The following is a 16,223-nucleotide window of genomic DNA, read 5'->3' as shown; positions in this document are numbered from 1 at the left end:
TCCATAAAATGCCCAAGTTTACATTTTTTTATGACTTTGTCCTTGTCACATTTGTTATCCTTTATTTTAAAGAAACGTTTTTAGTGATTGTACACAAAATTTGCAAAACGAGTGTTAAAGGACTACATTTTTGGCATCAAGATAACAATGATTTATTTTGAATATGACCAAATTATATTTGCATTCTTTTTCAAGGCAATAAAAATAAATTAAAAACAAATGGGGTGTGAGAATTCAGAGATATTTAACCATGTACTTTTATTACTAGGAATAGTTCACTAAATCTTGCTAATTTCAGAAGGATTATCTATACTGGTAATGTGTTGTTCAAGCTCCTGTCTAAAACCTATTTTCTCCTTAAAAAAATTAAGGAATACTTTGAAAGAAAGAAACTTAAGTCAAAGATGAAGCTTCTGGAAGTATCATCTCCTAGAAGTTCAGCAGTCAGTTTAGATCTTCTTAATCTATATGTGGTTAACCAGATATCAATCAAAAAAGAAAACACTGGTGAGTTTTGGGTATTCTGACTTCTCAGAATCACTTGTTCTTAACTATTACTGCTCTTGTTTTAGTTCTTGTTCTTCCATTTACAACTTAACCATCAAGTAAGTGTTGTTTTATTTTTAAAATTAAAAATTTCACATTAATACAAAAGTTATGACTAAATAAATAATCAGGGCACAAGAGGAATCAAATAACCTTGACTACTGCCTACTTCACCTTTAAAACCTTGTTCAGTGTCCTGGTACCAGACCACGCCAGGGTTAATGTTTGCAGTAGCCAGGAGAGGCACTGCCAGGAACCTGAGGTTATTCTATACCTCCTTGCATCATGCACAGGGGCAGCAGGGAAGGAGTTTCATGCAGTGGGGTAGCAGGAAGTGAGTGGCTGGGGAGCGTTATGCTCGGTGTGGTGAGCACCTGCCTGTGAATCATCACTCTGTTATTGTTGCTGTTACAGTTCGTTTCCTATTTCATTGTTGTTTCCAATAAATTGTTCTTACCTCAACCCATGATGTTTATCTTTTGTGCCTCCAATTCTGCTCTCTATCCCACTGCAGAGGGAGTGGGGAGAGGGAAAAGGAAAGGGAGAGGGAGGTGGAAAAGAGGGAGATGGAGAGGAAGCAAGCAGCACGTGGTTTGGAGTGTTTCAGTGGGAACACTAAATCGGAAATTATCATTTCTAAAGCACTACACACACTAATTACATTCCCCATTCTATTCATTAATTTCACCAAATACCTACTTATTTTTCTCTTTGCTGTTGAATAGGTCCATTTATCATCCACATCCTTTTTCATTATTTTTGGGGCATTTGGAATAGTCTTGTCACGTCTACCTTCTACCTAGATTATCTTTCTTAAAATCCATTATTAAACTTCTAGAGAAACATCACTAAAACTTGACTCCTAGCTCTTTAAATATAGATGTGGGATCTGGTTTRGTAGTGGACTTGGCAGTGCTGGGTTAATGGTTGCATTCAATGATCCTAAAGGTCTTCTTCAAACTAAGTGATTGTATGATTCTATGATTCTTATCATCTGTGGCATATTCATTAACCAGGTATGGAAAATTTGTTGTCCTATGATCAGAAGGGTGACAGAGGAGGGCGACAGAACCTGTCTACACACAGTGGCTGACTAAATGATTTTATACTATTGTGCCATCTAGAATAGAGTTTTTGTATTGTTAATAGCAAAGAAAGCAACAAATATACCTTTTAATGAATTAAGAAATCTAAAATAATAGCTTTTGTACTCTAATGAAAATTCAGAAACCTCAAAACTTTCACTAACATACTAAATCCTTTCATTGCAGAGAATTTGAGGAAGCCAGTCCACATTGATATCATTGAAGATGAGAAAAAACCTATTAGGAGATATAACTTAGAGCTTCCCACTTCACCCCTACGTACACAACATAAGTCAAACTTAGATGATCTCCAGAGCAGGTACTTGTGTCAAATAGGCAATAGTTTTGCAATAATGAGGTTCTGGAAGACATATTCCATGACAGCCTTTCATTTGGAGTGTTAAGGAAACACAAACCTACTATTGCAAACAGAGAACTTTCAAAATCATTCCTGTCATKCCAGTGATATTCTTACTCTGAGAGAGTAATTAATAAATTCTGAAAAAAAACCCCACATGAAGCTGAGAGATTTTAAAAGTAACATATCTTTACTCATATCAGGTGCATACAGTAACTTTATCTCAATGAGCAAGTTATTCAAAGCATAGACAGCTTTGACASAGTAAAGTGACCAACTCACAGACAGGCTGCTCATAACTGCTTGAGAATCAGTCYGTTTTAAGGCGTATGGGAAAATATTTCTAAATTATTTTAAAATCAATACTCAGAATATTCTAATCTTCTGGATCTTGTATTTAATAGGATGTTTTTGTTCATTTTACAAGGTTACAAAAGCAAGTATTGGACAGCAGAAGACAGCATCTCTCAGAAAAAGTGAAATACCAGAATAATGTAAGTTTATTGTTCTTACAAGACTAAAAATGCGCAGTAATTTACTGTATTTTTAAGTGATTTTTCAAAGAGTGACCAAATCTCATGGATACTGAAACATGCGTCTTCTTCCTCTTTAAGACTATATTGATATATTCTTTTCTAGTCACATTTTATATTTGTTCCTGCTATTGCTTACATATTTCTTGAAAGGTTCAACTTGTTTCAGGCATTTTCCAAATTATTTCAGAATATCTGTACTTTACATTAGTCATGAAGGACAGAGATTATGGGAAAGAGACTGAGAACAACAGCAGGTAAATTAAAAAATATGCAGAAATGTGAAATGATGGAATGGAAGAAGCATAAATGGAAGTCACTCTTTAAGAGGAACTTAAGTCCAAGCCTCAGTGAATAGAATTRGAAAATTCATACATGTATTGAAGTTACCATGAAAAACATTCTCTACATGCAACTTAGGCTTTTTTTTGTGACCCATTCAAGGGTTGCTTAAAAAAATAAAACAACTAAAAATRAWGTTAGTAATTTCTTGGAAGACTCTTAGATTACGTTACTCAGACCCRCTCCACTCACTCCTGCTGTTCACATCAGATAGAAATTTGAAGAAAAGATGCTTGCAAAAGATGTACAATGTTCTTCTGTATGGTATTGGTGCATTCATTTTGCCAAAACAGTTTTCCTAGAGTTAAAAAGACAGATGTTTTTCTAATGTTCCAAGTTCCTTTCTTTTGAGTCTGAAAGAATTATTTAGGATGGGTGAAAATTTTAACTGTCTAATGTGTTTCAACCAAGATCACCATGAGCTGCCGCTACTTTTTTTACTCTAACATTAAGTCAGCTTCCTTAATGCCCCCTTTTCATCTGTTTCTTGAAGAGGGAGAGGACATATTTCAGATTTAGTGTGTCCAGAAATTATGATCAAAATGATAGCTATGTTTCTCCTCAATTTACACCTGCATGGACAAATTAACATCAGTTTATCAAAACWTGTGATAATGCAGCCTGTGCACACAGAAAGCTAATTTAATGTACAGATCAAAAAATACAGTCTAAGGCCTGTATGTTGCAAATAGCTGTTTTGAATGTCTTCACAAGTTGAAGTACATCCAAATTAAGTAATTGCAATTTTTCTACTGTATTAATCAGGCTGATGGGCTATAAAATTATTAAATTTCAGCTTTACAGGAACTTGCAATTGTGTGGTACAAGATTCTGCGCAMTTAATGTTCAAAGCTTTTGCACCCCATTAGTAGTTTCATGTAGCTGAGGATACAGTGACATTTCATGGGTTTTGTCWTTAAATTTCTCCTCGTATTCTGTTTGGCTTGATGTAGCATTGTTCGTATCACAACGATAGTCTAGAGTTCTCTTCTCAATGGAGTAAAGTACTTTTCATTTTACTTCTTAAGGACCAGCTCAGCAGATGATTGGCTCACACATCTAAAACTAAAAATGTATTTATATCCATCTCTCCTTAGGATAACAGTTGTGTGCATGCTTCAGATTAAGTAGGTACTTACGTGTTTCCCTGATATAACCCTTAAATTGCCTTAAGTGTTTCATGAAAAAGTCCTATCAAAATATATGAAAATTTTCTCTTCCTTGTAGTTTTGTGCAGAAATATAGAAGATATAGAAAGGCTTGATTACTTTGAACTTCTGCTTAAAYCAAAAGAGTTTTAGATAAATAAAGTATCACTTTGTTCTGTTTTGTCTAGCTATCACGAGTAACAGAATTAGGCTATGTTGATTCTAGTATGGAAGATGAAGACAACAGGGAAAGAGCTGTTAGTGGTCCTCCGTTGTCCTCTTCTGGCTTTCAGCTCTTTAACTGTACACAGCTTTCAGAAGAAAATGTCAACACTAACTTAATGGGCAACATGTGGGAACAGACCTATGAAAAGAAGCTGCAAAACCAGGTTTGGTTAACATTTTACTTCCATGGAATTATTTTAAACTAACTTTCATTTATTTGGTATGCGAAACTAGGGTAATGATGAAGTTAATTACGAGTGATCAACATTTCTTGTAAGCTGGTGGCAATGAATATTCCGTATATACAAATATGTCTCTTTTGTTGTTCTGAAATAAACTCAACTTGAGCTTTTGTTCACTGAGCTCTCAGTATTGCTGATACTTGCAGAAAGATAATTAGTCACATACTGCTGGCTTTCTTTTGTTTCCGGCTTGTAAATTTGGTTAAAGAAAGCTGAAATGTATTACAGTTATAAATACAGCTTTCTTAAACACACAGTTAGTGTAACTGGATGTTGCATGATCCCAGGTGATCCCATGACCTAATTTTTTGTCTTGTAATGTCTCAGTGAGTAACAAAGTTCTTACAGAATTCTCCATGCTCTAAAAGGATTGAGAAAAGCCCACTGTTTAACTCATTACGTTTAAGAAACAATTAAAAGTTATTTGTTCTGATGCATATTACTGTTTTTTTCTTAACTTTGTGATTCTTAAAAGAATGATCCTTAGAAAAATGATAGCAAATACAATATGCTTTATTTTTGGCAAATACATTATTCATTGGAAATAATACAACAAATTCTAAATGTTTCACCATTGGTATTCTAAAGTCTTGAGGTAAGGGAGGAAGAAGTTCTCCAGGGGTGTCAGAAGGGGAAATGATGGGTTGTTCAGGAAATGAGTGGGCCAAAATCCAACGGAAGATGTCCTGAAGAACAAAGAAGCCCAAGAAAGATGTTTTCAAAACACAAGGACAGTCCACCTCTGTGTGCAAGAGAATGATTAGATTCTGGAGACCTGTTTGGCTGAATCAGGGAACTCCTGACTGAGCTCAAATGCAAAGAGAAAGTGTGGAAGGAGGGACGGACAACCCAGGAGGAGCAGAGGAGCATTCCCTTAGCTTGGAGGGGTGGCATTAGGATGGTCAGAGCTGAAAATCACAATGGGTGAGAAGAATAACAAGGAGGACTTCTGTAAGTGTGTCATCAAAGAAAGGAAACCAAGGAAAATGCTGTCCATGGCTAAATAGATTTGAGACCTAGTGACAAAGGACATGGAAGAGTTTGAGATACTCAAAAGCTTCAAGTGCTTCAAGCTTCAAMTTTGCTTCAAGTGTTTTAAACAAGTTGTGCTCACTGGATCACTTTAAAACACTGTCAAGAGTAAAGGAAGAGCTGTACAAAGCAGTAGTGAAGGAACAAGTTAGAGAATCCACTGTAACATCGACATATATGAATAGATGAGACTGGACAGAGTCCATCCAAGTATATTCAGGGTGTTGGGTGATATCACTGCAGGGCAGATATTTATCATCCTTGTAAGACTGTGGTGATCAGAAAAGCTTCCCACAGAAGAAATACACAAATGTTATGTCCATCTGGAAAAATGCAAGCATAATCTGTTGGAGCATCATCTCACCTCTGTCCCTGGAAGGATTAAGGACCTAAGCTCCCGGAGGCAATTCCAAGGTGCATGAGGAACAAGAAGGTGTCTGCAACCAGCCATCAGATTTTTCAAGTTCCTACTCTGCCTGGTGGACCCAATTGCTTTCTGTGATGAAATTCTAGCTCTGTGAATTAGAGAGAACAGCAGGCATTATTTATCATGACTTTAGGAAGACTGACAAGGCTTCCCCTGGGATCCTAGTAGCCAAAATGGGCACCAATGAACCAGATGAATGGATGATAGTATGCGAAAAACTGTCACCATCATTCTCAAAGTAGTTGTCTAAAGTGTTGGCTAAAGGCTTTTTTTGGTAACAGTTGGGCTGTAAGGAGGTTTGGGCTTCTACTGTAAAGATAAAAAGAAACAAATTAGTKGGAAAATATGTATATTGTTTGCAAAATGAAGTTGAAAATTTGAAAGATTATAACCATTATGTATATTCAGAGTTTGACATCTACTGTTTTCTCAGCCAGGAAATAGTTTTGATCAAGACCCCTGGAATATAAAACCTCCAAGCCAGTGTATTTTCAGGAAGTGTGAAACAGAGCCCCAGGAACTAGTTGAGCCATTTCATAGGTAAGCAGTGATTTTACATTAAAAAAAATAACAGTCAAGTTTAATAAAGAAATATACTAAAATAATCTGAAGCTTACTGTTACTTGGTTTTTACACTGACTTCTGGTTTTTCAAATAGAAATTGAAATCAAATGGAAATACTAAATATACAAACCTATTTAAATTTGCTGAAAGGCAGCAAAATCTGAATTTTGGGTAGGAATTATGATCTATTTTTTGCAATGTCACAAACATGATGGTTTTGCTGCCATGAATGGCAGCACTGATTCACTAAGAGGCCATGAGGACAGGGGAAGCTGCCCCAGGTGTTATTAGTTCTGGATACTGTTGCAAGTGCTTTTCTGATGGTCTTAATGCAGAAGCAATTAAGCATCTCTACCTATACTGTTTGTACTTGGGATTCCAGGAATAAAGCATTTGCTTTCCTTCTCTTTCATATGTGATCCTACTAGAGCTTTCTTTTTTCCCCTATAATTGATTTATAATACTTTTATGAGAATATACACTTTGTTTTTAAAAGAATGGATAGAAATCAAGAGTATATTACTTTTTGTATGTGCTGATTAAAAATCTTTCCAATCTCATATGGTTTATGGTCAGACTCATTTGTGCTGAATATTTAATTTCATTTTCTTTCCCAGGGCTCTCCCTTGAATCTAGAGGTTTTACATAGCTAATCTTACTTTACTCCTTTTATTCCCTAAGTCTGCCACCTGGTTGAAAATTCCTGTCCATCTCTAGCTTGGGCTGGATAGGGACACAGATAGGCTATATAGTATTTTACTGTTGCTGAAGTGCCTACAGCCTGTTTGGGGAGTCAAGTGACTGATAAACTCACCGGCTAAATGATGACTAGACACACCAGTCACCTTTAYTTCCACTCTTGTAGCTTCTTATGACTTTCTCCAACAAAACCTAAAATAAACATAGCACTAAACTTGCTGTATATCTTGGTGAATTCCCAATTAATATCTTTCAATCAAAGCCCAACATAACCTTGTCTCACCTACACCTCTCCTTTCATTTTCCCACCAATAATTAGGCCTGCACTCATTTGTTTATGACACTTCCTCTCGTCTTCTACCCATTCATGGCTCAATAACAACACCGCCTTTCCAACTAATCTTCAAATCTATTTCTTTATAGTGTCCCTGTTTTGTTTTCATCCACTGTAGACAAAATGCTTATAACTCAAGAGGTCATAATTCTTTTGTGAAGGGAGTTTTTCTCACTGTATATGAAAAGCAGCGTAAATTTATACAATTTTTTACATACTGAGGATGTAATCAATGTGCATAATTCTGYGAGCTGTAGCACCTCAAGGCCATTATATATTAATTAAAAATTTTACATTTCATATTTCCTCATCTACTCTTAGCTTTTACTTTGCATTACAAAATGTTCAGCTGGAGTTGAGAAAGACTCTCTGAATTGCTTCACAAAATGGTTTTACCTTTCACATATAGATCTGTCCAAGTATCTTCAAGAGCAAACACTAGTGYGTTTAGCCTTCTAAAACTGTTCTGGAGAGGTTTCTGTAAGTAGAGGAAACTTACAGAAACCATTAGTTTTCATAGAATCTTTATTCAGTTCCAAGTATTTGCTGATCAAAACACCACAGAATTTTTCTCCAGTAAGATTTCTTTATACTAAATATAAGTTTTCCAGTTCTATTGATATCATTGCTCAGAATGCTTTAAAGAAAGGGTCTTTTTTGAATGGCCTTTGCCATATCTCTGTCCTTCAGAAGAATCTCAGCTTTTTGCTCAGTTTCTGAAAGGTCAGTCAGCAGATCCAGCCTGGAAAAAAAACCAGTGAAAATGTTAGACTAAGAGCCAAGTCTGTAGCTTGCAAGCTGAAAGCTTTCATGCTCATGATGCTTGAGTGATAACATCTTCAGAACCACTACTCTCAGAAGTGGGGTAGGGAAGTAGGAGCATAACAAAATGCCTGACTGGCCTTTTGACAGTGGAACAGAAAAGTTCTGTGCTGAATCAGGATTACTGTTCTCAAGTACAAATGAAGGTCATTTATTATGGGCTTTCAGTATGGGAGAGAAATACAGTCTTGGAGAACAAACCACCTTTACAAATGGAAGAAACTTCCTCTTTATTTCCYCCCTTTTTCTCCCTGAAGTGGCTGCCTTTGGTCAGCTGGTGGAGCACCAGTGACATACTGTGGCTGTTTTTATAAATCACAGTTTCCTCTACAGGACGATGTGCTCCATGGCTTTGTATATTTGGAGACATTAGGAAATATAACCCCTCTAAAACAATATTACTATAAAGCAGATAGAAATATAATAAAATGTGCACTTTTTCAGATGAAATACTGTACATTTAGGACAAAAAGAAAGTGTAATGAGCAGTGAGGTCGCAGTGAAGTCTTTAATATTTTTATCAAATCATCATAAAGTATTGTGCTGGAAGTCAGTAATTTGCTTATTTGCATATTAAGCAAAATGTGTTTTTTCTTTTCTACCCCTGTTACACCTCATCCCCTACCCCCAGGCTAGACCATATGAATTCTGCCAGGRAAAATCCAGTGATAATGGCCAGTAAGGAATCAGAAGACTGCGAAGGAATAAAAGAACCAATATTTGATATTGTGAAAGAAACTGCAGAACTGAAAGGCCCCCAAGACAGAAGTGGCTTCTCCTTTCTGGCACTATTTGAAGATGAGAACCAACCAAACCATAATAATCCTTCCACAAAACATTTTAATTCTTTTGCTAGCCAAAGCAATGCTAACATTTTTTTCACTGTTCCTGATGTAAGAAATCAAATGACCAACAGAAATTGTTCTTATGATACTAGAAAAGATTATCCTGCAATCAATGCAAAAGAAATTTCTGTAGAGAGACGCCTTGAAGGCATTTTCACAGCTCCAGRACAGGTTTTCTTTAAAAGTAACAACACCTCAAGTGCAAGTTACAAGGAAACCAGTGGACTTGATAACACTCACCTGCAGAACTGTCATAATGGACAGCGCTACTTCACACCCTGCGAAAAGAAAGAAAAAAAAGCACACCTTGAAAAGATCGGTGAGTGTTAACTTTACAAGGACATATATTATACTGGGTTTTATTCTCCTTTTAAAGACATGTTCTTGTAACCAGAAATGTATTACTCCAACTGAAAATGTCCTGAATCTTAAGAATGTAATAACTTAATTTTAAATCCAATTATTTAAATTATTTAGAAAACTTGATAGAAATCTTTATATTTGAATTGCATTTATTCTATTGCATTTTAAAATCAAGGTTTACTTTTTTTTTTATTTTAGAGACATTTGCTTATCATCATGATCAGCAGAATAGCTTAAAGGAGAATGTGCAGACTTACTCAGGAAAAAAATTGTGAGTCATGGAAATTACCAGTCTGTTAACTAGTGATAGCTGCAGAGACTTTGCTGAATTGGAGAAATCCTGCTAAGAGGGCAAGAAGGCAAAATTCTAAACAGTATTACTGAGGACTCGAATTKCCTCAGGGAAAATAGTAGTTTATAATGTGAATAAACTTATGCACAGGTAATCCCATTATGCCTTTGTGTACCTGCCCGTAATAAGTACACAGAAATACTGCTTCATTTGGAGTTCCTCAAATTAAGTTGATCTGGCTTGCCCTCTAAAAGACTGTCTCATTCCACTGCCTACAGAGCAAGTATCTTCCCTGGGCTATGTGAGTGCCCTGTGCTTTACAAAAGACTTGTTTTTTAAAGATTCTGATATATAGCACCTTAAATTTTATCTAAATGACTATCTTCTGTCATTGCTTCAATTCCATTTTGCATTTCAACAGAAGTGAAGTTTATGAAAAACATATCCTTGGTGTTAAATCAGAGGCAAGTTCACTGATCACAGTAATAGGAAGCATTTGATGGTTACTGAAGACAAAATAAAAACTGAAGACAGAAAAATCACCAATAAAGACTAACTCAGAAAGAAAATAAAAATACAGGGGGGGAATCACTTACCAGAGAACTTTGTGTTTGCATTCCTCAGTGATAACAAGTCTATGAAAGAAACAGCCTGGAGTCAGAACCRTCTCTTTGTATTTGGAGAGGTAACTTCTTAAAAAAACATATTTTTTTGTCAAACCTATTGTTTGCTCAATTTATTTGAGGTGGAGAAGATTGTCCAGAACAGTTAGAAACTGAATATATCTTTACTGAATTAGCTACTATGGAAGCTTCTTTTTCACCATGGTTTATGTAAGGAATTCAGAAAGAACTGCTTCTAGTGATATGGCTCAACCATATCAGTGTCAGATGACTGGCCTTTTAGGACCACAGTTCACATGGTTTAATTCACATCTTAACGGATGCCTGAAAGACACTTTGTAAGTTACCCATCAACACTTGGGATCAGGTTCTGCAGGCAGTGTCCAGCTATTCTATGTAGGATGCTTCAGTATTATAAAGGATTATTATTTGTGCCAGTACATGTATAAAAAATGTTTCAGGCGTCTTGCCTGTAGCATTCACCCAGACACATACAGTACTCCTCAGGGCTACAAATACCTCTTAAAATGATTTGTACAGTGCAATTATTCCTTCATGTAATACAGAAACTGAATGCTCCTCTCTTAACCTGAGATGCTGATCCAGCTGAACCGTCATTATTAATATCTTATTATTTTTAACAGTTCACAACAGCACAAGAGAAAGAATATAAGTTTGGAGTGAGTTCAAATTTTCATGAGATGGAGAAGGGTTAGTAACATTTATACATAATSACTTAAATTTTTTTCTCCACATGGGAAACTAAAACAGTGACTTTTAAAGCCAGGGGAAATTATCTTTTTAGGATGTCACATTTGATGAGGGCTGATTCTGATTCACACAGCACTGTAAAAAGACAACTAGCATTAGCAGGTAGCTAAGTACTACCTGTGTTTGCTTTTCCTTAAGAGATGATGTTCTTTTCCACTATGCTGTCCCCAACATGTGGACAAAGGGAGAGGAGTCAGCTAGGCAATCCTACATCCTTCCTGCTCTCTCTGTAGCTGTAGGGTCAGGTGTGCTGGCTGCGTTTCAGAACAGATCTCTCAGAAGACCCAAGAGAAAAACATGTAACTTGTATGGCAGCCAGCATGCACATGAAGTCTTGCTATGTTCTCTCGCAGCCTGTGCTCTGCACAGCCCATCCTCCTTTTGGGCAGCACAGTTCAGCTGCTGATTAACAGCACAGCTGAGGCTTTGGGGAACCCATCTCACAATTTCTGTTAAGATGTGTAGACCTGTGAGGAGAAGAACTGGCTATTGCTAAGAACTAGATAGACCTCACCAACATTTTGTTCTTTAAACAATATCTTAAAACCACATCAGAAATAGTAATGTTTAATTCTGCATGCTGTACTTGAGAGGTGGATCTTTGGGAAGTTTTTGGTGAGTAACCTTTCTTTCTTTTTAAACTAATTTTTCAAGATGTGGAGTCGCCACTCAGCAGCCAGTCTCACAGTTACTCTCCAAGGCAGACTGAGACCTGTTTGAGCTCTAGTCCTGACACAGTGAGTAAACCCTTCGTGAGCTGGCAGGGCTTCATTTGAATCATATCTCTATGCCTGAGTGCACCTAAGGGTGGATGTATCTGGAATCTCATTTTGTTTTATATGAGACAACTTCATGTGTAAGGTGGAAAAGTAATTATTAGCTGTAAATTTTCCTAAGTAGTTTGACAGACATGTGGTCTGTTCTCTTGATAATGACTGGCTATGTGGAATTACAGTAGCGTGACTGGGAAGTTGCAAACCAGGGTTCTCTGCTCTTCCTGGATGTATAGCTGCCTTACATTATGTGCCTGTAAAGCAGAATGACTTGACACACTGTGTGTTTTCAGTTGTGCTTGAACACAAAAACACCAGTGTAAGAGTATAAATGCCATGTGAGAGTGAAGGTGTCTGCCTTGGCCACTTTCTGGCCTTTCTATTTATTTCATTAACTTAGTTATTAGCTAGTCTTTAGTTATTGAACTATTGCACGATTCTGTTCAAACAGTCTGAAGAAGAAGACACAGCCAAAAAGAAGGAATACCTGAATGAACTGTCCTTGAAGACCCATGATGCCAACCTATTCTCAGCCTCAGCAAGCAGAGAGGCCCTCAGGAGCTCTCACACCAGAACTGTGGCTATGCAGCACAGCAGTACTCTGGCTAGGGAAGAAGCAAACAATCTTCAGGAGAAAAACTCTATTTTTTGTACCCCCACAGCCCTGTCTCGGGGCACATCATACCGTGCCCTTAAGGGGGAGTATGTCACTCGCAGCACCAAGTGCGATGTTTGGTCACAAACCGAGAGCTCTGCGACACAAGTAGAGAAGATGGATGTGGCCACTCAGTGTGACACCTTGAGGATGTGCAGCTGTGGSGGGTCCCTCCCCGCTGCCCGCAGCCCAGGCGGGGCCCCTCCTCCCAACACCGCAGGAAAGCATGAATGGCCGGTGCAGGAGGTGCCACAGCCCGGGGGCACCAGCAGCGCGGCCGGGACAGACGCCTTCTCTTCTGAGGCTGAGTACCTGAGTTTGGCTGGCAGGAGGACTTTAGAGGTGCTGAGCTACATTGATAAAATGAAGGAGAGAGAAAAGCAGTGATCAACTATAATAGCATGTAAGAAACTCAAAAGTTTTGTCCTGTTCCCAGTGTGTTTCATTCAATTGGCTTATTTTGATTTTTTCTAGCCAGGTTGGACAAAAGATATTTTTACTGTTTGTTTGCTGTAACTAGTAATAAGTATGAATTTCTGTCTATGTACTGCTATATCAAACTATGGGTTTCTAGAGGTATACAACTGTTAGAAAAGATTTTACAACAGCCCTGTAAATGCAAATATTAGGAATTAGATTGGTTCCTCACCATAAATCCATAAGATTCTGCAGTTTGGAATGGACTGACTTTATTTCTTTTAAGGTAGTGGAAATATGTTGTTTTACTTYAAAACATATTTAATGTGGCTCTGAGTTCAGAGCTATTGTCTGCTTCTTACCCATTTTAACAGACAAATTTGCTTTTTGCTGCATGTGCATRCCAAACACAAAAATGGGAAAGAACAGAAAATGTACATCTGTGCACATAGAATAGAATGTAATTTTAAAATAAATAATTTATTTTTTTTTTAAATGCTCAATTTTCTTTCCACAGGATTGACTCATTTTTTGGCCGTTAATACTAACAAATCTTTAATGTGTTTCTGTATTGTCTGTGAATTGAAAATCTGAACTACTTCCTTCTTCATTTCAGTATTTATGTGAAACTAAAAATCACAACAAATAAAAGTTCCTGATAATATTGTTTCTCGGTTATATTCTTGCCTTCTAAGAAGTTCCTAGTAATGCGGCAGGGAGACTCACTAATGTCTACTTACAGATCCATCCTGCTTCACTTCTATGTAGATTTCTCTCTATGTATATCTTAACTATGTGTGTGTTTGTATGTATATAAAAACCTGTGTGTCTGTCTGTGCTGGCATTAGCCAGCTGGCTGCATGCAGGGTTCCTCTTYTTCACAAACTGGGTTTGGGCAAAAGGTGTGCTGGAGTCTTCCTTAAACAGAGCASGAGATTTGCCTCTGTAAGGCTAATCTGTTGTGCTTCCCCCTTGGTGTCTGCTGTTATCTGATTCACCGTTGTTATTCCCGCCAGAACAGTRTATTTTCTACATTTTGTTGAAGGGGTGTGTGTCACCCAGCCCAGATGAGACTCATCACCATTCTTTGTCTCTGTTCTCATCATCAAACTAGTGGCTGTGTTTGCTGCTGGGTTTTATTTTTGAAGCTAAGAGCCATTTTTAAAAGAAGGTCTACATTGCTCAATGGTTTGCAGGTTTACAGCTGTGCTATTTTTAAAAATAGCACCTCAGAAATGTCAGTGGACTTTTCTGTGCTTGAAAGAAAATAGCATTTTATATGCATAAATTGCATACATAAGAAGTGGTTTGCACAGCCAGACTTCTGAACCATGTAACCATCACTTAGCCAATTCACTGCCTACTTCCTAAGGCTTGACATAAGCAGATTTTCTTTTTAGGTTGCCTCAATTTATCATCAAAGCAAAATCCCCAGTATTTTTTTAAGCTGCACTATTCATCTTGTTCACAGGAGATATAATTTATTTGAATAACAGCTATGATTTTCTGAAAGCTCAGTTGTTACCAGTGGCTTCTAAAGCACAGTTGTTCACTCAGCATGGCAAAGTCAATTCAGATTGTGCCACACCAGCAGCGGCCCGTGCTGGCTTGAGTGAGGACATCTCTGCTTTCCCARGAGTCCCTCACACCTGGCATGCCCCTGCCAGTCCTTCCAGGGGTGCATGTCCAGCTTCCCAGCCTCCCCCATCGCTGATGTGGCTCCACAGCACTTGGCCTGCCAGCCTCCTGCAATATGCTGTGGCAGAGGCCAGAGAGTGGCACGTTATAAGTAAAAGCTCCAGCAACATATGCATTAGACTGGAGGAGTTTCATTACCCCAGCAGATGTAAAATTGCTTCATGGCCAGAGTTTTTTGGTGTCTGGGTTAGAGAGGTGCTGAACTGACCCAAATGGAGATGAACTGCAATTAACTTGCAGTAGAACTTCTGCTCCTGATTCCTGTGACAGTGRCATTGTTACTGGGACTTTTAAACTGGCTAGTTTTACATTGGAGCGAGCTACCCAAGTTCAGGCASATAATCCTGAACTGCAGAGCTGGCCTCTGAGCAGACACATTCCCAGTCTTTGGGAACGTGCCTGTACCTATGAACCTATGGGACAAAGAATGCAGGTTGGAACTGGGAGAAGAAGGACAGTTGCACCATATGGATATATGTGTGAGGGGTTTCAAATGCTCTTTATTATCTCTCATATTTATCATTTAGACCCTTTCAGTGGTTATTGCTTATTTTCCCTTCAGCCACTGATACAGAGGCTCTCACAATGTGTTGGTTTGCAGCCAGGTTCCAGCCTGGATTGCACCGTTTCCCAGTAAGGACTGAAATTCCACTGCTCAGTGCCAAACACACACCCTTGGTCTGGCTGTACATAAGAGCTGCATATATGTCTCTAATGCAATAATTCACCACTTGGGATATGCCAATCACTGTAGATAATCATGTTTCAAAGCTTTCRGATGAGAGTGTATAAAATCAAATTACCTTACCATTTTACCTCTAATTGCAAAGCAATCAGAAGAAAGAAAACTACCTTTGTAGTGGTTTGTGTGCTGGCAATGATGACAAGTAAGGCAGCAGCCTCTTTTTAGCCACTAGAGAAGTATTTTAAACTATTTACTATTGCATTGAAAGAGACTCGTGCTCTCTGCTTAGCTCAGCACCAGTCTGCCCCTCTGCTCAGATGCTTTCTTTYCCCTGATTTTTTTTGTGACTTCTGGGAAGTGCAGAGTTTTGTTTAATAGGAAGTAGTAGCCTCAAATGGTGGTTTCTTCAGCKGCTAATTCAGCAGCTGATGCTATTATCCATCAATATTTGCAGCCTACAGTAATGACTGTCATCTCACTATGCACATTCAGGCACTATCAGCTTTCTCTGAGGCAACAGCTTAGGSAGAGACACTCCTTTTTCATTCATGTTGTACTTCCTGGCAGCATGCTGAGCTTCCAGGGAGGCCATGGAAATTAGACATGTTTATAACTGTGGTAAGCATCAACTGTAAGTACAGTTTTGTTGGGGAAAAGGACAGAAGGGTACCTGTAATTTACCAACAACAGGARCGTTTGTTTATTGGTGGCAGTCAAATGCTTCTAAATACAGATGGAAAGACT

The 16,223-nt window shown here is 37.9% G+C and overlaps 1 protein-coding gene across 1 annotated transcript; it reads left to right on the top strand.

Moving 5' to 3' along the window:
- The first annotated feature begins 389 nt into the window (after positions 1-389).
- On the top strand, positions 390-13,185 carry CUNH12orf40 (chromosome unknown C12orf40 homolog). Its single transcript, XM_057370085.1, has 11 exons — positions 390-507; positions 1,818-1,950; positions 2,417-2,483; positions 4,201-4,401; positions 6,372-6,478; positions 8,989-9,521; positions 9,764-9,836; positions 10,482-10,542; positions 11,125-11,191; positions 11,906-11,988; positions 12,476-13,185. Exons 1-11 carry the CDS (start codon positions 405-407, stop codon positions 13,064-13,066), a joined length of 2,019 nt encoding a protein of 672 aa, XP_057226068.1. The 5' UTR covers positions 390-404; the 3' UTR covers positions 13,067-13,185.
- Positions 13,186-16,223: the final 3,038 nt, after the last annotated feature.

The sequence above is a fragment of the Malurus melanocephalus genome, unplaced genomic scaffold (assembly GCF_030028575.1).
Source record: "Malurus melanocephalus ecotype Western Australia unplaced genomic scaffold, MMel_1.1 scaffold_118, whole genome shotgun sequence".
In the NCBI taxonomy this organism is placed as follows: Eukaryota; Metazoa; Chordata; class Aves; order Passeriformes; family Maluridae; genus Malurus; species Malurus melanocephalus.
This window is presented reverse-complemented; position numbering and strand designations above follow the sequence as displayed.